We start from the raw sequence: 25,810 nt of genomic DNA on the forward strand, positions 1-25,810 counted from the left end.
TTTATAAAGCACGTATTTGACTTAGTTTTTGCGTAAATTTACTCATTTTTGTGAAAGAACGCTCATTTAAGTACTTTCTTAGCCATCTTCGTTAGAATTGGAATCTACAGACTGGCAGTGAAATTTTGTGCGTTAGAAGTTGGTTAGAAGGGTGGCTGCACTTTTGGGCCCTAAGCCCTCCATGAAGCGATCTGTCCATACTCTCGCTATACAGGTACTCTAGATGAAATTAACATGAAAATTTACAGTTTTAGTCAGGAAGTTCATGTCCGACCTTTCTGATCGACTGGGTCCACTGTGCGACGGCGCGACACCCCAGGCCCAGGACGGGGTGTTTTATGGGCCTGCGGCGACACGTGTATCGCTCGTGTGTGCGTTTGTTGTGAAAGCTAAAACTTGTTGACAGGATTATCCGGGGACCACTTTCGCTTCGACTCCAATGGCGACGGCCCTGCTCGCTACAACATAATCCATTACAAGAGGACCTCGGACACCGTATACGAGTGGGTCAAAGTTGGCGAGTACATCGACGGAGAACTCGATCTCAACATGTCAGGTACGAACCTATATTCGTCTCCGAAATTTCCTCCATTGGCAAGCCTCTGGACGTTTCTAACCGCACACTGAAAAAAATGGTATGCAGTTTCAGCACCTAGGATGTTAAAAATGTGTCTGGTGATCCTAGGGTGCTGCCTTGATTGCCTACGCAGTTGAATTTGCATTCACAGGATGTAAAGTTAACTGCGAAGGCGGTAAAGGCAACATCTTTGGATCACCAGACACATTTTTGACATCCTAGATGCGAAAACAGCATATTATTTTTTTTCAGTGCACTGAAAAAAAATTCTCGGCGTTTTTACCAAGCTCCGTTGGTACCTTTACCATCTCACTTTTTTTTTACCAAGACAGACCGGCAAGGTTACCTAAAAACCGGTCTTTTTACTGTTTTTTCCAGGTAAGAATACCACTTTTATTGGAAATCAATTCCCGGTAACTTTGCCATTTTATCTCGGTAATTCTACCACAGTCGATAAAAAATATCGGCCTTTTTACCAAGGTCCAGTAAAATTACCGAGAAAGTTCAATAATTTCACCGAGAAATCTCGGTAAAATTACCGATTCCATAAATGGTAATTTTACTAAGAAAAAACCGGGATCAAATAGAACCCTGAATTCTTGGTAATTTTACCCTTTTCTTAATAAATACACCGAGATTTTTTTTCAGTGCGGAGCAATCTACCTGCGGCCTGTTCATTGAAGTTGATAGGCAGAGCTATAAACAAAGGAGACGTAGGGAGTAGGAGCGATCCTATTGGTTGAAATGGGTGGTTCTTATAGACTAAGGGGGTAAATGATGGACTAACTAAAGGGTCTCTCGTGGGTTGCCGTTAGTTAGTCTATTACTTTTCTCCTTTGTCCATTGCAACCACCCGCTTCCTCCAATAGGATCCCTCCAAATCCCTTTTGTCTTCTTTGTGTGTAGCTTTGTCTATCAATTTCAAGAATCGGCCCGCTGAGATGCTAATTCTGAATTCTAGGTCTCTAATTGTAAAATTTTGATGCAACTATTCGTGCTCAATGGATGCCCATATTGCATACCTTAAAAATGAAGGCGCTTTGAATTTTCGGAACTTAGTTGTCATAAGGTTGAGCGAACTACATTCCGTGTTTTTGCTCAAGAGGTTGCTCATTCATTATAAGGCACCAACTGTTGATCTCCGAATTCATTTTCCATTTCACTAGATGACCTTGTTTCTAGAAGGTCACCGCAACTATTCGTGCTCAAAGGAAGTCCATATTGCATACCTTAAGAATGAAGGCGCTTTGAATTTTCTCAACTTAGTCATCGTAAGAGTGCGCAAACTGCATCCGTGTTTTTACCCAAGAAGTTGCTGGTCATCCATTATAAGGCACCAACTGTTGATCTCCGGACTATTTTCCACCTCACTAGATTACCTTGTTTCTGGGAGGTCACCGTGGAAAAATTGGCCTCCGGCCAATTTTTTATCTTCCGCCTTGACAGCGCCTCAATTTATGTGCGCACTCATGGTCATTCTTACGCACCGGGTGGTCATTCATGCGAGCAGGGCGATCGTATCTCACTGCAGTGACAAATGCACGCGTGTTCCCGTGCAATTACCCGATAATTAAATAAAGGCGCGGCTGCGAAATTAATTATTCAGATTAGTATATCGTCAGTAAATTGAATCAGCTCCTAGCGCGAACTTTAATCTGCTCCGGCGGGTGGTTGATCAATGCGTACGAGTGCGGTGCTGCGGTTCTCCACGGTATAATTACCCCTTTCCGGCTTCGCGGAACCATTAATATTATTTTACGAGGGAGCTGTGAATGTTAGCCCCGGCGCGGCGGCCGCCGGGTGGCTTCGCGAGGCTGAGATCAATTCAGGGAGCTCATCGAGCGCTTCCACGCCAGTGCCTGTAGTTAACTCATTAAATTTAATTGATGGCCAACGGTGGATGACGGACAAAATACAGCGTTCTCTGTAGACACGCGTTTTTGAATGTGTTAATGTTGAAATCTGACATGATCAAAAAGTCATAATTTTAAAAATGAAGATGGCTCGTCCCACAGGCCCCCGATTTAGTCTTGTTCGACTGACGGGGTCACGCACTCTTAAATCAAGAACTCTCATGTTTTACATGAGAATTCACATAGCTATTCATTGTTAGTTTTTCCCACTTTTTCTCCCTTTTTCTCTTAACATTCAAGTTAATTATTTTTTATTTTCATTTCTTACAATCTTTTCGTAACTTTCGTAAAATTCTTTCTTTCAATAGTTAGCTGTCACCTTAATGTCCCTATTTTCTTAACTTTAGTTTCAGTTATCTAATCTTTATCTCTTTTGTCATTTTATCCCCTCTCAATATTGTAATTCTGTTATTAACTCTAAAAAGTGGTGTGTATTATACTTTATTAGGTATAAGTTAAAGAAAAATTTTATAAAGACCTATCTGGTCTGAAAATTTCAATTGTAATTGCTATGTACATTTACATGAATAAAAAAAAAAAAAAAAAAATGAAGATAAAATGCAAGCCGGGAAGCTCTGATACGTTCGCGTTAGAGAAGCACTCACCTGATTTGTTCGTAGGCTTGTTTTCAAGTTCCCCGAATAAAAATGTTACGGATTCCTCTCGGACTTCTCGTAAAAATCAACCAGATTTATGGCAGGATTTGGGGAGTAATATCCTCATAAAAAGTTGAGTAATTTTAGTCAATTTGGCAACTTTTGTAGAGTTACACCCCTTCGTCTGGTAAACGTCGAATTGTGATACTTCACGTGTACTGGCTTCCTGAACGTTGAGTGTTTAGGAATTTTCGTAATCTTCAAACAAACGATGACATTTTTTTCGAGGAAAAATTTTCTGCAAGAGAAAACGAATATTCGGTTATTTAAAAAGGATGGATTTTAATATCGACTGAGTCAGATGATAATGATAGGCAAGCGAAGAAAATGTAGACGTTCACTCTGGAGACGAGCGTTCTATTATCTCGCAGTGAGGCGAAGGATTCCTAGATGTTTTATGACAACGCAACGTACCATCGCCTTCATCAGTTGATTCCTTGTCTACGCCTTTCGTAGCCCAAAAAGGAACCCAGCTGTCTCATAAATATCTCTCTCCTGTCGAATCTTTCCTTGTGTACTGCGGTGTCTTATCCAGTGAACAGATAGTCACCTTGGGGAAATCTAATCGCGCACTGTCTTTAACATCCGTTTTAGAGTCAAAATTCAATTTCTAAATGCACAACTCTTTGCGATAAGAAATTGTTCGCATCAGAGATACCCGCGTGTCCTATTGCAAATGCGTCCAAGGCGCTCACGCAACTATTTTAGCACGAGAGAGTTGTGCGGTATCATCTGTGATTGAAGGCGTTTCTAAATGATGCTCATATGGAGGAGTGCTTTATGAGCAAACTTGCGCAAATAACACCTACAGTTTTTACCCTATCCGAACTTGTGATGGTTTCAAGTGTTTAGAAAATACTATTTACATTTGGCTGAATAAAATTCTTAGTTGTTAACAAATTTGCGATAGTCTTAAACTGTTTGTCTCAACTCCCTTTTTTATTCTCCTTTCTGCAGAGATTCGATTCAGCAACGGTCAAAGTGGAGTGCCTGAATCAGTGTGCAGTCTGCCGTGTGAACTTGGAGAGGCCAAAAAGTATGTGGAACGGGAAAGCTGTTGCTGGCATTGCTTCAATTGTTCCCAGTATCAGGTAAATTTTGAATATTCCACCTCTATTCTGATCCAGTGTTCTTTGGTGTGCTACAAAAAACAGAAATCGCAGTCATTGTATTGTCCGAGTCAATGGGTCATTAAACTCTGTCTTTTTGATTTAATATGCTGAAAGTGCCGGGAGTGTAGATTACGTGGGGATTTATTGCATATTTTTGGAGTTAAAATTTCGCACCAGCCCGCCTCTGAAAAGTCCAAAGACTCGACGGATTTTCAAACGCCCCAAAAGGCGGGAAAATTATGGAAGTCATGTATCGCGGCAGTCAAGTCGCAATCTCCTCTCACCTACCACTGATGTCCGTTAAAGTAAGAATATTCCCATCTGAAATTGTTGCTTGTTGACTACTGATAACACTAACGAGCGTCGATTCTTTGATTGTGAAGGTATAGTTTCGACTTTCCCATTGTTTCCTTATTCGAGGAGTATAGAAAGAAATTTGACAAAAATCGTAAAAACCCGTGCTCCCTTCTAATTGGTACAGGCCGCCATCATTCGGTTCGGCGCGAAACCGGTGCGTTTTAAATTTACGGAAAAGTTGCAATTTGCGAACTCCGCACTGCTCGATTTTTGAGTTACTTTTTCGCGTATTTAAAGCATGTGCATCGTGTTCTTCGCGTCATGTACCTTTTAAAGACTATATTCGCAAGTCAAAATTCGTTTATGGTCTCGTGACCCATTTTGTATCCTCTTAATGGAGTTACGTTGTTTCATGCGGAAAATCGACGGTTTCCCGCGAACCAACAACTCAATTTTCAATTTTAAGAATTCCAGACCCCTCTCCATCGATTTGGTCACATGTGTTTCCCCTGCTTAAAACCTGCGGGGCGAAAAAAGGGGCTCTTGGATACTATATTTTAATTACACAAGAGCCATTATCTCTTTGGGTCCTATCCCGTCCCTCCCTCGAAAAGCAGGGATGGTATTATCCTGAGCCGTGTTCGGCCCGGCAGTGCTGACATCGGTGGCCTGTTTCCGAGGGGCCCATGTCCTAATCCCAGGTCACAGGGCTCGGGTGTGCCGTGCTTTTCGACGAATCGAACGATCTGCCATTTAAACCCACGGAAGAAGATCGATTATCAGGGTGTCAGCGACTAATCGATCCTTTACCATGCCTCAAATGGGGATGTATCGATCGCCGATGATTCTTGCGTCGTGTCGTGGACGAGGCGCTACTTCAATTAGAAAGGGGTTGTTGACAATCGTGAGCTGATAAATGAATGAGCTGTTAAAACTAATCCTTGCCGGCTCCTGGTCAAGTTATCTATCTTCCCGTTGAAACGTTTATTTAGAAAATACAGATGCGAGCATCGCACCCCCTCCCCCCTACACTACCCCACCTCCCTCTCGCAGCTTTTATATAATGACGTTTACGGCTCTGATGCCCTTGCCCCGTGACTGCCACTACCTCAGTTGAAGATTCGTGTTAACGACCCCTCGTAATTTCGACTCAACACGTTAGACCGACTGCCGCTGTGATAATTATTTTCCTCGGGAAACGATTAATTCACTCGATTTTTTCGTGCCCGTAAACAACGGGACGAGAGCCGGATAGCTCTAAAACGAGTACACGTCTGATGAATTATGGTAAAGTTAAAGTATTCTGGGTTTTTTTAGGGTTTGGCAATGTATTACTGTGAGTTATTTCAGTGTTTTCCATTGCGGATCCACAATGATTCATTTCTGTCCGCAAAGGAATTATTCATGGACATTCGGACGATTCATAAGTGCCCTCGATAAGATTATAATTTATTTACTTATTGTTATTATTCTTTTTTTAAAGGAAATATATGAATAGTTGACTGCATTTTCAGGCATTTATTACATTAGAAATAAAGGTTTCTAAAAGTATATATCATCTTTACTATTAGCTCTCTGACCCCCTAAATTTTCGTTTTTAATCACAGTTCGCTCTACAGCTCTACTGGACCGATTTCCGTGATTTTTGTGGCAATCTGCTGAGGTGATAGTTTCTAGAAGATGGGATATCTTCAATCACGAAGATACATTTTTCCGCCATTATTTATTCCGTCAAAATAAAACTAGCCAACGCGTTTTCCTAAAATTTCCTGTGGATTTTTTCACTCATATAAAAATACCCTGGGTACATGTCAAGGAAATATTTCGGTTGGCTCCTTCTCCAAACATAAAACATAATCGGAGATATGTAAACGTTGCAATGAAGATCCACAGTTTTCAAACTTATCAGCCATCAAAGTGAGGCTTCGAAGACTGAAGTTCACAATTTTCAGGAGACTTTACCAGACGCTAGAGGAACACATATGCTATGTATCAATGAACTTAGACTGAAATTTTAAGGCGCGTACTAATGAGTCTCGAAAGTGTAAACTAAAGCATGTCAAAGTTTATTATAGACTCAATTCACAGTTTGCACAGTAAATTGAATATAAAATGAGTTAAAGTATACGTATACGTTTCCACGATAACTTGAAAGCAAGACACGCGCTACGCCATGGTGGAAGAGTATAGCTGCGGTGAAACTATCAAACCGCATATCTCGGTTTGCGACGTCGCAAACTTCCTGTCTAACTTTATTTTTTCGACGGAAAACTACTCAACGTCAGTGCTTGAAAACTTCCGTGATTTTTTTCTCTGTGTGGAAAAAAATCTGTGAAAACTTCGAGGAATGATATTGGTTTGTTTTCCTTAACAAAAATTAAAAAGTGGGGGATATTTTAAACATCGCAAACGAGATACGTGGTCTGATAGTTTCACCGTCAATGTTTGACCTGAAATAGTCGCTCTTCTGACGTAAGGGTGTATCTCTATTTCCAAATGAGCCTCGGAAAGCATAGAATTATACGGAGAGCAGGGCTCACGTGGCAATAAAGATACGCCCTTACGTTAGAGGAGCGACTAAATAGTGAACAAATTATTAGATTTGAAGAACGAAAAAAAAACTGTTATATCTTCACATTCTCTCAGAATAAAGCTCCTTGACGAATCGATTTTTCACAGTTGTCTTCTCTTTTCGCGCAAACGTAATGAGCGTGCATATTTCATCAACCAACAGCATTATTCTTTAAATGAATTCATATTAATTCATGCAACTTGTACGAAAAGTCCTAATCGTGTATGCAAGCTCTCAAAAAGATCCACGATTGGACTTCACCGTAGGGTTTATCGAGTAATATTCATTTAAAATATGTAGATAAATGAACTGTTAAAAAAAATTGAGTTGGAAGTTCTTTAATTTTTTACATTTTTTTCATCTCATGCATTTTCTTCTTGATGTTGACAAACATAAGTGAACGGAAATAAAATAAAACAGAGAAATGCCTGATTTAATGAGTAGTAAACTTGTCTATCTCAATGAGTGAATTAATACTGCTGTATGTCTTCAGAATGGAATAATGCATAAAAAAACTATTTTTTTTTTAAATTCCGAGTGTTAAAGATTATAGACGTCGATTTTTCAATAATCGTTACATAAGGCTTCGCGTGCTAAGTACAAATCAGGATAATTTATTAATAGGTGCATTTTTCTGCTTAAGCGATCTGTAAGCTCCTAGATTTTCATGCAAATTGAAACGTAGGGTTAACGCAGCACTACACTCTATAATTATCTTCCAGATTGAGTTACCAATGACGTGTCACAATGCATGTTTTCAACCCTTACTTACTCCAATCTTTGAAACAATTACAAGAGGTAGGCTTTGACATGAGTATGTAACTATAATCCTGCCAGTAATAGAATCCGTCACGCGATTTAACTGGTCAAGTTAATGCAATGCTGGTGCGTTTTTTTCTGCTTTAAAATTAATGCAAGTGAGGTACCCTTCCGTAAAAATTCAGAAACATAATCTAAAAGTTTAAGGTACAACTTGTAAAAGCTCTTAAAAGTCTCGGACTTTGGTCATCGATGTACTCGTAGGCGGAGCACGAATTTATTTAATTTTTTTATCGTGAAATAAACAACCAAAAAAATAGCATGGCTTATAATACAAAATCTTAAGACATGTGCTGTTGGGCGTGATACCACTATTCGACCTCCTAGGAGCTCGGTGTGCCTATTCAATTCATTGAAGGGGTTTCTATTGCCATGGCTTCACGCTAAATTCGTATGAGCTATCGTGATAAAAAGCAGATTCTCATTTACAATGGTTTATTCTTGAATGACTTGTACGAATAACATGTTTAAATTGCTGAGGAAAAACACCGTAAGGACATTCGCATGTTGCCAAAGTTTTCCAAAAAAACCTATTCACTTCAAAAGAAAGTTATAGATATACTTTTCCTTCGGATTTTCAGACTCTTGAGATCAAATAACGAACGAATTTATATGTATCTGAAGATCTGGAAAAAAATATGTCCAACTCTTCTTGAAAATGTATACCTATATCGTCAAAGTAGATTTGACAACGTCGAAAAACCCATATCGCGCTCTTCCTTAGGACGGCAGTCGGCAGTAATGCAATGCCACTCTGAATCAGTCGAACTACATCTACACGTTATCGAATTTTCTCGCAGAGATCACGCATTTCTTGGAAAGCTAATGTTTTTCTTTGGTAAAATTTGCGGAAAATTTTACTCATGATTTAATCTGGATAAATTAAGGACAAATATTCAAATGAATTCAACAAAGTTGATTAATTTTTAACCTCAAATCACCAGAAAAACTACACGGTGTATGATACAAAATCTGATGATAAGTGCTGTGGCTGTGAGGCGTGCCGCGTGATACCACTATTCGATCTCCTAGGAGCTCGGTGTGCCTATGCAATCCATTGAAGGCGTTTTAATTTACCGTCGCTCCACGCTTAATTCCTAAGAAATATCGAGGTAAAGCGGATTCTTCTTTGAAACTGTTTCTTCTTCCATGACCTTTTCGCATAAGATGTCTAATGCGATGTCATTCTGTGTGCGTAGAATTACATCTACACGTTGCCAAATTTTCTCGAAGAAATCACTCAATTTCTGGAAAACTAATGTTATTCATAAATTGATCTGAATAACTTACAAGGAAAAATATTCAATATGGTTCATCAGAGTTAGGGACTGTAATTTTATTCCATTTCCTCGTCAAAGCTGCACTTAAAACACGATGAATGCATTTAAAATTTTCAATAAGAAATCCATCTGTGAGCAAAAAGCGTTTTGGGTTCGTCAATTTACTTTTGCCGCTCACAAGAATCTGAAGTCTCCTTGAGTCGTCTTTGCTTTTGTCAAATTGAGTTCAAAGTTATTTTGGGTTATTTTACGATAGAAGTAATGCTTGCGATCCTTTTGTGCCGACCTTGTTTTGCAACGAGATAAGAGGTTTCTCATTGCTTCAAAGCAGAAATAAGATGTGTGTGGTTACATTTATTTTCCTAACAGATATAGGTTGTTTTCAGTGTCTGATTTGACTTACGTAAATTATATCCCCCTTCCCCGTGAGCTGCAAGTTTGAATTCACTCCATGTAACATGAGCTACAAACGTGAATTGCTCTCGCTCACTCATGAGTTAATGTTGGTTGTTTTGCACATGTTTAACATATTTTTCGCGTAATAAACTGAAAAATGCTTTTAGGGATCTAGTACATGTACTCCAAAGTGAGGTACATCCACCAGCGGAACCCAAAACGTACTCCGCTCGGAATCGCTCCGTGTGAGGTCCCATGAACAATATGAGGAGCTGTCAGTGTTGCAATTCAGCCCAATTTTTGTCCAATTTTGCTATCAGAAGCAAGGTAAAACTGGGGAAATTCACACCGACAAGGCAATTTTTCACTCGGCTGCTCATTAAAAGTTGTCGCCTGTTTCTCTGCGCCCTACAACTTGTGACGTTGTCATTTCCAAATATAGCCCGCTCGATTCCGGTGAGGTGCAATTGGACGTATTTCTGCCAAACGGAACTATGTGCATTACGACATGAGCCTGAGACCCATAAGAATATATGCAGAACAGGGCTCACGTCATAATGCACGTAGTTTTGTTTGGCAGAAATGCGTCCAATTCTAACTCTGTATGAATCCGATCTGATAGACTGCAACACTGGTTAGGATACAGTGTGTGCGTATCCGCCACCCGCTCAACACTTCTTCTTCTTCTTCTTCTTCTTTTCTCTTTTTTTCCGTGAAGGATGAAGTGACTAACGAGGAGAAGATGACTCACAATAAATCAATGTTCCCCAAACTCGTGCGTCTCGTGTTCTGAAGATTTTTTGAAATTCTAAAACATGTAAGAAATATGCTGGTATAAAAAGGAGAGTATAGGATGGAGAAGTTACAAAGTCACTCCTTGTGAATTTGAGGGATCTGTAAAGGGAGTATAACTCTTTCTTGGCACGATTAATATTTTATTTAGCGAGAGCTGGAACTACTGATCAGGATCCGTTTGGTTCAGCTGAAAAATTTTACAAGTTGAAGATAATTATTTTCATTTCTTTGAAATAAAAATGGTGCCTTTTTGGTCCCATTTTTTTTTTTTTTTGGAATTCCAAACTCCGTTCTAATGCATGTATTTCATACTAAAGTTATGATGAGAACACTTTATTTATTTATTTCCTTTTTTCCCTCAAGAACCCAGTCAATGAAGAACGAAGCAAATGATAAATTTCTCAGGAAAACTCCACAGTCCCGATTCCCATGATTTTTACGGTTATGGGCAAACAATTACCTGAAGATGAGCTCTTTTTCCATAATTTTTTGAATATGACCCAAAGAGTGGCCCTTTTAAAGCGCGAAGCTTCACTAGAGGACTATGCCGTGAAGCAGCAAGAGAGCATACCAGTCAGTACTTTCTATGCGCTCTTAAACTTAAATAACTCGGAGGAGTGGGGGTCAGATGGGGACATTGGGACGTATAAACAAACACTAACCGTGGAAAGTAGACCAAAATCAAGACTGTTCAAATACATACCACAGAAAAATTAAAAAGATGATGAAAACTCCTTTCGGAGCGTGAGGCTGGAGCAGCAAGCAGTTTGCGTCGGTAAATAATCAGAACAGCGTGCATATGCAAACCAGACAGTTTTATTAAAACTTAATGGTTGGGTGCTTAGCTCTGTATTAAAATATGAAACGCCGGCGCTTTAATCCCTTCGGGGCATCTCTGTAAATTCTCTTCCTACTTTATATTCAGCGTCACAGATGAAAGTATAGGTAATGACTATAAAACTCAAGGGACGGGGAATCTTTATGACCCAGGATGATGAGTCTGCTTTCATTAACATGTTGCACTGTCTTGACAAGTTATGAATATTCTGGAAAAGTATTAAAACTATATTTTATTTATCTTTAGCTAAGAGCCAAGGAATGTAAACTAACAATTTTGAAAAAATCGAGTTACTCGACGTAGGTACTCAGTAACGGATCCATATAAATGGCTAAAGTGCGAAACTACACTGAAAAAAAATTCTCGGCGTTTTTACCAAGGTCCGTTGATACCTTTACCATCTCACTTTTTTTTTTACCAAATATTGGTAATTTTACCAAGACAGACTAGTAAGCTTGCCTAAAAACCGGTGTTTTTACTGTTTTTTCAGGTAAGAATACCACTTTTATTAGAAATCAATTCCCGGTAACTTTACCATTTTATCTCGATGATTCTACCACAGTCGTTAAAAAATATTGGCGTTTTCACCAAGGTCCAGAAAAAAAACCGAGGAAGTTCAATAATTTTACCGAGATTTCTCGGTAAAATTTTCAATTCCATAAATGATAATTGTACCAAGAAAAAACTGGGATCAAATAGAACCCTGAATTCTTGGTAATTTTACCCTTTTCTTGGTAAATACATCGAGATTTTTTTTTTCAGTGCAGGTATTTCCATCATATTGTTTCAAAGTATCCGCTCCTATTTTATTTTTACGAAGATAAAGAAGCCAACTTTATGCTTGAAGTTCACACAAAATATCCCTCTTGCAGGGGAGAAAAATCAAGGAATTTTTCAAGAAATTAAGTTAACTTCAAACTTTAAGTGGAGTAGAGCATGTTGCGTGTCATTAAAAGATAATTAAAATGAAAAGTCTTGCCTATGTGCGCTTCTTGATTTTTTTTTATTATTTTTTAGTACATGTGAATTTCAGACTACGAGTCCATCTCCAGCACTAATCTCACAAAATTTTACAGAAAAATTCACTAAATTAACATGGTATCACAATGAATAAGGGTTTTTTTTAAAAAAAAATTATCAGTTCTTGAAAGGCCCAACTGGCCCAATTCTAATGGACGACTACACAAGGTGCAAATTGAAGCATTATTAGTAATTGATTCCATTTTGCAATTAGGAACTAAAATGTTCGGCTCAGTTCAAAAACAACGTATGTACCTTGTACCATTAGTTTTCTTATGGACACCCTTTTTTTACGGATAAGCCAGATTTGTAGTTCCTAATTGCAAAATGAAGTCAAAATTTTTGCTTTTCGAAATTTCACGTAGAACACGATTTGTAAAACGAAAATTACTCCAAGTAACTTCTAATAAAGATACCAACGTTTTTCGATGCATGAATTTCAACCTCTTGCTCATAAGAAAAAGCATAATCTACTCCAATAAAATCGCTTACGAGAAGGAAAGGGGACGTCGCTAACTGAGATGCCGAAACCGTTGTAGTGAGCGATTTTATTCAAGTAGACTCTTGTTTAGCATATGAGCGGGAGATCAAAATTTGTCGCAACCTATGTAAAATAAAAACGTTAGTATTATTGTGAATTTTCTGCTATCATGCGAGAAAATTTGGGGAAATGGAAATTTAGCTAGACGTCTTTGTTGCGCTCCTCACAAAAAATTAGTATGATCGCACGCTTTTTCAATCAAAACTGCCGCATTTGCATCCATATGTACTTCTGAATGGACCAGTAGACAAGGCACGAATTTCAGCATTCTGATACTCGTTCCATAACCAAAATTTCACGTAGAACACGATACGCACAACAAAAATTACTGAAATCAACTCCTTACGAAGATATTTAATGATTCTTGATGCACGAATTCAAACCACCCGCTCATGAAAACTCAATGCTCTACGTGACTCACATCGCGCGCTAAACGTTATCATGACAGCCTCTGCGACATAAAAATCTGGCAACCTCAATCTTGACACTTTGGCTCAGCTATAGCAAGTTGTTCATAGTTTGAACAACACACGGTGGGAAATGAACATTGCTCGATTGAGAAGTTTGCTGAAACCGTTATACTCGTAGTACACGATTTGACTCACGTAGAGCTTTGAGTTTCTTATGAGCGGGCAGTTCAAATTCCTCGTAACCAATGTGAAATAAAAACGTTAATATCTGTGTTAGGAGTTGATTTCGGTAATTTTCGTTGCGCGAATCGTGTTCTACGTGAAATTCTTGTTAAGAAACGTGTATCAGAATGCTTAAATGTGTACCTTGTCTAGTGGTCCATTGGTCCCAATAATTCTAATCGCAACCGTGTTCTACTTTAAATTTTGAAGAGGGAACAAATAAACGCTTAAATTCATACCGTGTCTATAGTGGTCCATTTCCTCGGAGCGGCAATAAGTCAAATCCGGTCATGTTCCGATCGCATCGAGTTGGAGCTGAATCTGTTTTAGGCGGTGGCAACTCAATCGGTTTCTCTCAGTCTTCTCCTCTGAAATCGATAATATATTTGCATTATCAGACGATTTACGGTTACGCGTGATCAATAAAAGATATTGATATCGGTGATTCATAACAAACTCAGATGGAGTATTGTGCATAGAATCACCGTCTATCCTCTCTCGCAGCATGTATCATTCCACTCCGCGGCGACATTTTCTTATCCCAGATCGTGTGAATAAATTTGCATACCTCCTATTGGCTAGGGTGCTAGAAAAACACGTCCCGAGCTTTCTCCTGTTGTTTATGATCCTGAGGAGGTCAGGGTGTCCTTCCTTGTCGCAGTGCCAATTTTCCGCGGACTTTGACGCGAATCGATGGAAAATGCGAATACTTGCGCACAGTTTGGCAACGATGCTCACGTTATAGTGGCACTGACACGACATGCAGCTCGTGCTAAACAATAGCTTCGGGAGGTTGCTAATGGAGCCATGCTTCAGGGCGCGTGGTAAACCGAGCATGAGGCATTGTTTCCATTATTAAACTTTAAATCAAACTTTCCTCCCTTCGTTAGACACTTGTATCAGTAGCGTGGCGTGCTTTGCGATAAATCGATTAACTTGCCATTTAATCATATGGAAAAGGATCGATGAACGGGTGTTTGCATCGAACACCTTAATAATCGATTCTTTACTATAGCTTCAAATGGGAGAAATATAGCTAATCGATCATTCACGCCTCACCACTGATTGTGCGAATCCATTCCATCATAGAACGGGGTAGGCCTGTCACGTAATAGCGTTGCGTAAGTTCACAGAAGAAGGAACGTATATCCAACTCGAGGTTTCGAAATTGACGTAAAAAATGCATTTCTTACAAGTAGATGACTGAATATTTCCTCTCCAGAATTTTGCTGATTTTTATGGTATAATCAGAAGAAAGATCAGGAAAATTTTAAATTTGAAATGCCCGTAAAGTTCCGAGTAAAATCACGATTTCCGAGGGGACATTTTACAGCGTTGGAATAAAATTACCTTGTTTCATATGAAATACGACGATAAGTGCTGAAAATAATCCATTCATTCGAGACTCTCTGGCTGAAACTTTCAGCTCATAATAATTTTCGCGAACAAAAAGGCAGTTGCTCTTGGAAAAGATCCAGGAACCTTCGCGTGCTCGGAATTAGCTTTCATGGGTAGAAAAATGACGTAGAAAGCCACTGAAATCCATAATGTTCCGCGGAAACATGGAACATTCATTCAAGGGGTTTCTGCACGTAGTTCTGTTTGATAGAAATACGCCCAATTAGAAGGGAAAGCTCCTGGCCAAAAATGAGGATACTGAGTGAAAGCTTTTCATGTGTATATATATATATATGAGTCGCTTTTATAGCGCTCTTTGGCGCTGTGCGACGCCTAATCGCCACAAAGCTCGGTCTTCCCACAGGTCATCAGGGAGTTGACAATCTCTTATCTCATTTAACACCCCCTGTCGCCAACCTCTCACTGGGCGTCCCCTACGTCTCCTCCCAGGAGGAACCCAATCAAGCATCTTTTTTGGCAGCCTCTCTTCCGTCATCCTATTGACATGACCATACCAAACAAGTTGTTTGGTCATGACGTCGAACACGATGTCATTTTCGACTTCCATTATCTGACGCACTCTATCATTACGGACCCGATCTCTCCTAGAAATTCCTGCTGACCTTCTCCAGAAATCCATCTCCGTTGCTCTTAGCATATCCTGTGCTTTTCATGTAACTATCCATATTTTTCAATAAGTCACTAATTGCAAGCAGGCTGAGCCGACGTGAATCAATGCTCAATGCCCGAACCCGCGTATCTTCATTTCGGTGTTTTAAAATTTCCGCTCCTATTTTATTTTTTCGAAGAGAAACAAGTCAAAAAAGAAGGCATGTATACCCTAACGATTTTATTTTATAGAGTATGAATAAGGACTGAGGAAGAGTATTAATGAAATGATCAGCCAGTGGTATTAGAAGAATTCCGAAGGAAATCGGGTGAAACCGGCCACTTCCTCCTCTTTTGGTGGTCCAATAGCAATTATATGCAACCCGTGTTGTATGAACTTGATGCCCCTTTTGCTGTAAAACGTGCTGGAATAAAATTCAGCGTTGGCGTCTTTTTAGAGCTGTCCCTGATTGGGATCTAAAATCTGAATGACCAATTTTGTAGATTTCGCTTCACGACTCATTATGCAATACTGCCGCGCTGAGTAAGAACACCGTATAAGCATTCGAATGTTGTCAAATTTCCTCATGAAAAATGTTTATTTTCGAAGACAGTTATAAATATTTTTCATTGGAATTTTTAGATTTTCTTAATGGCAATGCATACTTAAAATTCCCTCACCATAACTTATTTTTAATACGAACAAACCCATTATTACTCTAAAATACGTTCAGAAAATGACTGTAATACAAAAATAACCGGGAGAAAACTAAAATGGAGTCAAAGAGAGAATTAGGCTCTAAAAGTTAGGAGAAGAGATTACCGGTTTTTGAAACAGAGTTCCCAATTCATCGTAACATTTTTCATGACCTGATGAATCCCGGATTTTTCCGGTCTAAACATTCTTTTAAAAATCCTCGTATAAAAATTACCCATTTGCTAAATACAATTCTAGCTTGAGCAATCTTAAACTATGCAGTTACGACTTCGAAAATGACAAAAGAAAACCGACAAGACCTACCAGCGCGAAGGTTCCTTAAATGTTAATCTTCCAACGCGTTGGTCAGGCGCAGTGATACAACTATTCGTACTCTCCGGAATGCGTGAGGTATCACGCCACAATTGAAGGCGTTTTCAAATTAGCCCACAGCAAATAGTTTCAGTGCCCGTGGCATTAGAAGGATTGGGAAGGAGAGAGGGTGAATCTGGCCACTTCCTCCCCTTTTGGTGGTCTGACAGCTATTATATGCAACTCGTGTTGTAAGGATTTCATGTTACTTTTGCTACATAATGTTGGAAAGAAATTCAGCGTGGCGTCTTTTTACAGCTGCTGTCCCTGATTGAGATCTAAATTCCGAATGAAAAATCTTGTAGAGCTCATTTTACGAGTCATTATGCGATATTACCGTGCTAAGTAAGAACATCGTATTAGCATTTCAATGTTGCCAAATTTCCTCTTGAGAATGTTTGTTTTCGAAGAAAGTCATGAATATTTTTCCTTGAAATTTCTAGAGTTTATAGATCAAATTATGAACTAAATCCTCTGAAAAATCAGAAGAGAAACATTCACAAATTTTCAGGAAAATTATTTATTTGTAGAGGAAAATGTGGCTAAGTCATACGGCGTTCTTCCTTTGTACGACAGAATATTTTTGAAGGTAGTACTCTACGGCCAACTAATATATTATAATTTGAATCTCAGTAAGAATAGAAATTTAGATAATGCGAATGGTACAGATAGAACTTTTAAAAATTCAATTTCAATTCTTCACGTTGGTACAAGTTTCTGCTGAATGACAAATAACTTAAACAGCCAAAAGACACAGTAAAATAACAACTTGATCTGCGAAAAGGCTAGTATAAAAGAAGTAGAAAAGATCAAAATTGAAATATTTAATAAAATTCCGGGACGTTCCGGACAGTTAGAAATTAATTTTCAATTGGGCAATAGAAAAATAACAAGTCTCTTATTTGCTGTTTTTGCAACATCGAGACTGCAAAGTAAACAGACTTGGTTCAGTGCAGCAAAATCAAAGCACGTGGAGAAAAAGATTAACTAAAAGTTGAGAATTCAATTACCGGCTCTCTGTGTAAGGAAAATCTGGTAATGAGAGACACGTAGGTCATCAACATAGGCGAGGTAATTACCCACTCTGCCTTCGCATTCCAGGATGTTAATCATTTTGAGGAGGAGACGCGGAAAATAACGCTTTTTGGACGATAAAAGTTTAGCCTCTACGGAGTCAAAGCTCAGTTCATACAAAACTTTGAGGTTGTAGAAGTGGTTTAATTGGTTTCCTCGTGAAATTTTCTTTTGGAAGCACCCCTTGAAAGTTAAAATGTGACAAAATAAACATAATTTGCAGTATTAGTCAAAAATTCCATTTTTGACCTCTCTAATTGACTCGATCCACTGGGCGCCGTGTGAACATATTTACACGTTGCTAAATTTTTCAGGGGAAGGATTTATTTTTGAAAGTAGTTGAGCGAATTTAACCTCAATGGGGTTCTTGCAGGTGTCAGGGATTATGATTTAAGTTCTTATGCTTATCTAAACTTTTGTGACAAACACGATATAGTGCCACTGTTTTTCTCTGAAATGAACTCCCGAGCAAAATAAAACTCCTACAGTCCAAGCCGTAAGGAAGGGGATATCATACGCTACGTCGAGAGTTCACTTTTATATATACTCAAACTCCTCATGCACAGATATGGAGCAAATAAATTCGCTGGGTTGCCATTTTGTTAGAGGAATTCAAATTCAAAACCACGGCAACCCTGCTAAACTTTGATACCTTTTTTAATGAAAATCACTAAAAAGATGTAAAGCATGGCGTGTAGAATTGTTGATCACGCTCATCCCCTGATTTTCTATGATTTTCGGGAGCTCATTATTTAACAAGGATTCGAAGTTTTCTCATAATTTACCGGTATTTTTTTGGAATTACGATATAACTCTCCGGAGTTTCAGATATCAAAATCAATTTATTCCCGTATTTAAATTATCTGGTTAATGAAAGATACTCCCTAATATTCTGATGATTTGAAGGTCCAAGAGGTCAATAATGGCGGCTCAGGCGCAACATCATACACCTTAATAACATTATATACTTTAAATTTTCTTACCAGAACTTATTATTTAATACAAACAAACTCCATATACTTTAATAAATGTCCAGCAAATGACTGTAGTAACAAAATGACCCGGAGAAAATTAAAATGGAGGCACAAGAAGAAATTAGTCTCTAAAAGTTAGAAGCAGAGATTCTCCGTTTCTGGAACAGAGTTGTCGATTTTCCTTGAATTGCCCTGATGATGAATCTTCGATATTCCCGATATAAGAATTTTTTTAGAAAATCCTCATTTAAAAATTACCCACATGCTAAATACAACCCCAGCTTGAGCACACTTTAATTATGCGGTCACGACTGCAAAAATAACTAAGGAAAACCGACAAGACCTACGACGGTAAAGGCTGCTTTAATGTGAATCTTCCTTCAGTCGCGTTGGTCAGGCGCGATGATACAACTATTCGTACTCTCCGGAAAGCGGAGGGTATCACGCCTCAATTGAAGGCGTTTTATAGTCTGCCAAGTTTCGATACCGGCATTGTCGTGTCGCAATTAGTTCTGAGCACATGCACAAGATCAAGTGAATTACTAATCTCACAAGAGTGAATGTAATATATCTGCACACCTATCCTTGTTTTAAATTTTAAATTTTGAATTATAGCTTTGGTTCCCGTTGGGAATGAGCGAGTAATTTGCGCAAAACGTCCTAGCAGTGTTTTCATTCCATTTATATTCTATTTACGCTTTCTACAAACATTTTTATGGTATTTTTTCTTGTACTTTACTGTTGATTTGAGTAAAAAATGTTTCGTTTTAATTCTTCACGATTGTGTAATTTTAATCCTCCGATACAGTTACAAATTTGCTCACTGTAATCCTAGCTTGAAGAATACCGTATTTTCCCGGTCTAAACATTTTTTAAAAAATCCTCATATGAAAATTACCCATTTTCTAAATACAATCCTAGCTTGAGCACAATTTATCCATTCGCTTGCGACTGCAAAAATGACAAAGGAAACCCGACAAGACCTACCAGCATGGGGGCTGATTTAATGTTAATATTCCGTCGGATTGATCAGGCGCAATGATACAACTATTCGCACACTCCGGAATGCGTGAAGTGTCATGCTACAATTGAAGGCGTTTTTAGATCAGCCAAATATTAATATCAGGATCGTCGTGTCGCAAATAGTTCTGAGCATAAGACCAAGGAAATGACTGATCTCACGAGTGAATGCAACATTTCTGCACACATCTTATTGTTTAAAATTTTTAATGATCGCATTTGTTCCTGTTGGAAATGAGCTTGTAATTTGCGCGGAATTTTTTTCATATTTTTTCTTTCTACTTAAGTTTCCTATCCACATTCTATAATTTTTTTCTTGTATTTTATTGTTGATTGGAGTTCCCATTATTTCGTTTTATTTCTTAAATTATGTCATTTTTAATTCTTGTGTAAAAATTACAACTTCACTTATAATACAGTTTCACCTTGAGCATACTTTAATTACGCGGTCACAACTTCAAAAATGACCAAGGAAAACCGACAAAGCCAGCGTGGAGGCTACTTCAATGTTAATCTTCCGTCGCGTTGCTCAGGTGCGATGATACAACTATTCGTACTCTCCGAAATGCGTGAGGTATCACGCCACAATTGAAGAAGTTTTAAAACCAGCCAAGTATCAATATTGGGATTGTCGCGTTCCATACAGTTTGGACCACAACGCACAAGATCAATGGAATGACTGATCGTACAAGCAAATACATATCTGCACACATCTGCCTTTTTAAAATTTTTATTTGTGCCATTTGTTCCAATTTTGAATGAGTGTGTAATTTTGCGCAAAATTTCCTATATGTGTTTTCTTTCTATTCAAGCTTTTTATACACATTTTTTTACCATCCTTCTTTCTTTATGTATTATGATTTTTATTTACATTTTGATTACAGATTCCCTGATTTTTCTTTAAAGTTGCCTGTAATTTTTCATTCCCTCACGAATCCTGGATTTTCCGGTCTAGGCTCCATGATTTAAAACCGGACCACAAAAAATTGTTCATGTCGAATGTTTCAATATATTTAAATTATATAAATCTTGAAAATCTGCCGTTTTAATTATACCACGCTACATTCGCCTCCGTTTGTATCTTTTTTCAAGCTTGGGGTTTCAGACCGGTGGTGGTGCTTCTCGTGTATTTTTACTTAAAGAAGTGCCCCCCCCCCTCCCTAAATCCCTGACACATGTAAAAACTCCATTTCCAGATACTTTGGATACAAAAGCGAGTAAAATTTGTTGAACAATTGCAGGAAACATATTAATATAAGTCTCTAGGTTAATTCATATTTTAACGAATGCAATTTTAGCAATGCACGAAATATTCTTTTATTTATAGTTGTATATTGATATTTTTGTTATATATATAGTTGTAGGCAGCACTCTGCTGCCCACAACTTTTCATTCCTACGAATGCAAATTCAACTGCGTGGGCAATCAAGGTAGCATCTTAAGATCACCAGATACATTTTTGACATCCTAGGTGCTAAAGCAGTGTGCCATTTTTTTTAGTGTGCTAAAGAAAGAAAACTCCGTATGATCATTCGAGCGTTACTAAATCCACCCCGATTGAAATTTGGTGTAAGCAATAAAGAAAGCATATAGGTTTATGTTGCACCCCTTTTATGGAATCGGCCATACCGCGGATATCATGGAATGGTAGGTCGTATCGGTCATTCCTCCCGTCCGGCTGCTGAGCACAATTGAAGTTTTAAAGTTACTCACGATTTTTGACTCCCCATGTTATAAGTTTGCGGTAGGTTGACGTTTCAGCACAAAATTTCCGATTTTGACTTTTCCATACAAAAACCTGGATTTGAATTGCAGAAAAAAAATCGAAAAAAAGGAATTGGGAAAAATCAGTCAGCGAAACTTTATTTTTAAGACACGATTTGGCAACACCGCGCAGAAAATTGAATTCTGTTTCCCTGAACGGACATACAAACAAATACAAATTTGAAAATTTTTTCTAAAATTCTTTTAACCTATTATTCATCGGTGATTGATACATTTTTTGTAAAAGATACTGCAAAAGCTGCGAAATTTTTTTCATCTTTTAATTGCAAGGAAAAATTGTAGTTGCAAGGCAAAACAAGTTTCACACACTTTCATGTCACTTAATAAGTCACTAAGAAATGTTAAATATATTTCTATTCGCACAGAACTTTCCACTGATTAGATGTCAAGACATATACGGTACACATAAACAAACAAAAGGTAAAAGCAAAAAAAGGTATAAACATAAGGTACTCGGAAATTAATCACGATTCTTCCATTTTGTAGGGGCTTCGCACGTTGCACGCCTAACTGCTTTCCATGAATGCTCTCAACAACAATGCAACATAATCTTACCGTTTTTCACTCAGTCTTCTCACTCAGTTTTTCTCACCTCGCAGTCTTAATCCTTATCTATAGATAATATTCCGACCGACTCCTGGATGTAAGGCGTTTAAGAAATAACAATAAACATTAATGCGACCCATACTCATGCAGCCTACAAAAACGCGAAGCAACTATTCGACCACCCGAGCGTGGCACAGTATCACTCAAAATTGAAGGCGAACTTAATGCACCAACTCACCGGGCCAATTCCTGCAACGTCTATACAGTCGCTGGGTTTTAATATTCATTACTGCGAGGGTTTTTCGGGAAAGTTTGATGTTTAGTCGTGCTCTGGCACCAATGTTATATTGTACAGGTTTCGGCCGTAACATCCGATTCCAGCAATTAGGTTGGCAATATCGCATATTGCCACTACCGAACTGAGTTACGTGGTTTCACACTTTGGCCATCGAAATACAAAGAATAATCCTGTAAATCAAAACACTGCGATGGCGCCACTTGCGTGGCAAAACGTCAAACTACGAGTAGATAGGTACTTGCATCAAAGTACCGAATATTTTCCGTCGCACGAGGAAAAAAATTATTGCGATTAAAAATAATTTCCATCAAATAAATTGAAAATACGCGACGAAGTGAAACGTCAGAGAGGACGACGGTCCATTGTTGCTATTTAGCGATTCATTTTTTGGCTAATTTTTTCTCGAACCTTTTTTTTGAAAAAACGAAAATGTTATCTCATCTCGTTTCACTTGACTGGATTTTCAGGGAAAACACATAATACCCCGAATCTGACACGCTTCTAACGGGGGTGGTAGAGAGTGGGAAAAGGGGGAAGGGGTGGTTTTGCCCCGCTCTCGAATTTCAGATACGGATCACGGCCTAGCTAATAATCAGGTTTCATGCTCTCACGACCCGGGTCCAGATCTCGAGTCCTGTGGATCGATTCTTGAATCACTATCGAATGACATTGTTCGATAGATATCATGTCTAAGATAGAGGTCCCTCAATATCGATTCAACAATCAACTTCCTGCAGTCTGTTTACCGGTGAATGTGATTGGTTATATGGGTTTGACCCTGGACGGTTGGCCCGCCTGTTGCACATGTTGCTTCGGAGCAGTGGCGTGGTGTGCTTTGCGATATACCGATTGATCTGCCATTTAAACCTATGGAAAAGGATCGATAAATAGGGTGTTCGCAGCGATCACATTGATAATCGATTCTTTACCGTAGCTTCAAATGAGGAAATATCGATAATCGATCATTTACGTCACGCCACTGCCTCGGATAGCGACCGTTATTAACACACAGCCGAATTGCGCGGAGGGGTTGAGTATTCGATGGTGATCCCGTGCTGAGCTTGATATTCATATTTTCGGACGCTATCTTGATTTCCCAGCGATGCGAGTTTGAATGAAAGCATAAAATACGCAACTCTGCTGTGTTGGATTCTCCAATTATTATTTTTGAAAATTAATGAGTCGCCCGAAGAACACTTGCAGCAAACGATCTGCGTAAAAACATATGCGTTTTCTTAAGGTTCCCGCTTTAAAAACGATACTACGGCATCGGTGAACGTTTCGTAAAAGAAGTCTTTCCATGCAATCCTTGCGCCTTGCGCACCAGGATGCTACGCAGTATTCAACATGGCCGACGCCAACGCGTCAAAACACTCGTGGTGAGACAGGATTTTATCAACTGGCGTATTTATATTTTCATTTTCCTCGCGTTGATGAAGACCACGATGCTTCCTCGCGATTTGCGAGCGGAGGCGTCAGCCATGTTCAATATTGTATAGCATCCCAGTGCGAAAGGGTTGGATGGAACGACTTGTCTTACAAAATTCTCACCTGTGCCTTCCATGGTATAATTTTTGAAGCATACATAATACAAGTCGATTTCCAGCGCGCCCGGGCGCTCTGCGACACCTAATCGCCACTCTTGTCTATCGACCCAGAGGTCATCTGGTAAATGCATCTTGTGATTTCATCTTGAATGCCACCTATCCACGATTTTGCTGGGCGTCCCCGCCGTTTCCTCCCAGGAGGAACTCAATCTAGCACCCTCCTAGGCATTCTGTCATCCACCATTCGTTGACCATGACCATACCAGACAAGCTGTTTGGTCATAATTTCATGCAAGAAAGCGGTTTTTGAAGCGGAAATCATAAAAAAACGCATATTTATTACGCAGATTGTGAAGTTATGAGTATATTTCAGACTTTCCCGATGCGCTTATCGTGAGTTCTTTTCTATGAGAAACAACTCTTTACGGAGAAAAAAACTTCGTGCGTGGGACCCGAAGTTGAGGTCATACGGATCTCTGAAGTTTTCGGATCACGTATCCGAAAACTTGCGGTGCAGCTGCCGAAGTTCGGGTCAGACATCGAGGCACTTCGGTATGTACCGAAGTACTTCAGATGTGTGACCCGAACCCGTTGGTATATATCGGAGTACTTCAGATGTCTGACCCGAACTTCGGCAGCTGGACCTCAAGTTTTTAGATAAGTGATCTGAAAACTTAAGAAGATAAGTGATAAGTGATCGTGAAGAGCATAGTTACGTACGGGAGTGAGGTCTGGCAATTAAAGAAAATATCCGAGGATATCTTACGGGCAACCGAAATGAACTTTTGGCGAAGGTCTGCAGGGATCTCGCGGAGAGAGCGCGTTCGTAATGAACGAGTGCGTGAAATAATGGGAGTTGAGGAAGATATTGTGCACGATATAAAAACCAGGCAGCTGGTTTGGTATGGACATGTGCGGAGAATGGCAGATAGTAGGTTGCCCAGAAAGGTATTTGATTGGGTTCCTCCCGGAAGAGGGCGGCGTGGACGTCCAGTAAAAGGTTGGCGAGAGGGAGTGGAGGGGGAGATCAGACGGTGTAATCTGCCCGATGATTTGTGGGAGGATCGATTCCGATGGCGATTTGGAGTCGCAGAGCGCTCTAGTGCGCTGAGGTAGCGGCTTGATATAGTAGGGCGGATAAGCATAACAATCGTGCATTTCTGGAAGAAAGCATGAAACTTTCAGGATATCATCTTTACATATAGAAGGTTCAATTTCGCAAGTGAGCCCAAAATTCTGAGGCCATGGGGGCCGGGGGCCCTGATTTCGCTACGTTTTGCCGAATTTTCGCGTTGGATCATCGTGAGAACGCCGTTAACAATGTAAAATGTGATCAAAACCTGTGTAAACGTCATTAATAGGTTCTCTCAAACAGTATCCTAAAATGCTAGCACTGTCCGATCCCGGAGCACCCCTCAAAATGCCTAAAATTCAAAATGGCGCCCATAATAAGGCCTCTGGAATATCGGTATTTTCACTTGTGCATATCCTGTCATGTGAGGTATCGTTTTCCATATAATTTTGGTCGCAGATTTAATATTTGAAGTCAAAACAACCCCCCGGTCAAAATTGGTGCCCCCAATCCAAGATGGCGTCCAGATTTGAAAGGCAGGAGGGTGCATTTTTTAAACTTTTACGCGATAAGGCAAGTGATATGTCATTTCCTACGTAATTTTGGTTGTAGATTTCATTACTGAAGTCAAAACAGTCCTTCGGTCAAAATTGGTGCCTCAAATCCAAGATGGTGGCCAAATTTTAAAGGCAGGAGGGTGCTAGCATTTTAGGATACTGTTTGAGAGAACCTATTAATGACGTTTACACAGGTTTTGATCACATTTTACATTGTTAACAGCGTTCTCACGATGATCCAACGCAAAAATTCGGCAAAACGTAGCGAAATCAGGGCCCCCTGCCCCTGCCCCCCCGGCCCCCATGGCCTCAGAATTTTGGGCTCACTTGCGAAATTGAACCTTCTATATGTAAAGATGATATCCTGAAAGTTTCATGCTTTCTTCCAGAAATGCACGATTCTGGGAACTTTT

General features: G+C 39.3%; 1 protein-coding gene across 4 annotated transcripts in view; it reads left to right on the top strand.

Annotated features, from left to right (window-relative positions):
- LOC109032266 (metabotropic glutamate receptor 2) overlaps nt 1-25,810 on the top strand; it is a 555,771-nt gene that overhangs the window by 514,221 nt on the left and 15,740 nt on the right. For all 4 annotated transcript variants that reach the window (XM_072300776.1, XM_072300777.1, XM_072300779.1 and 1 more), the window contains 2 exons: nt 407-556; nt 4,104-4,237. In XM_072300776.1, the coding sequence (XP_072156877.1) occupies nt 407-556; nt 4,104-4,237 (284 nt within the window). The remainder of the gene's footprint in view (nt 1-406; nt 557-4,103; nt 4,238-25,810) is intronic.

Source organism: Bemisia tabaci, chromosome 5 (assembly GCF_918797505.1).
Source record: "Bemisia tabaci chromosome 5, PGI_BMITA_v3".
Taxonomy (NCBI): domain Eukaryota; kingdom Metazoa; phylum Arthropoda; class Insecta; order Hemiptera; family Aleyrodidae; genus Bemisia; species Bemisia tabaci.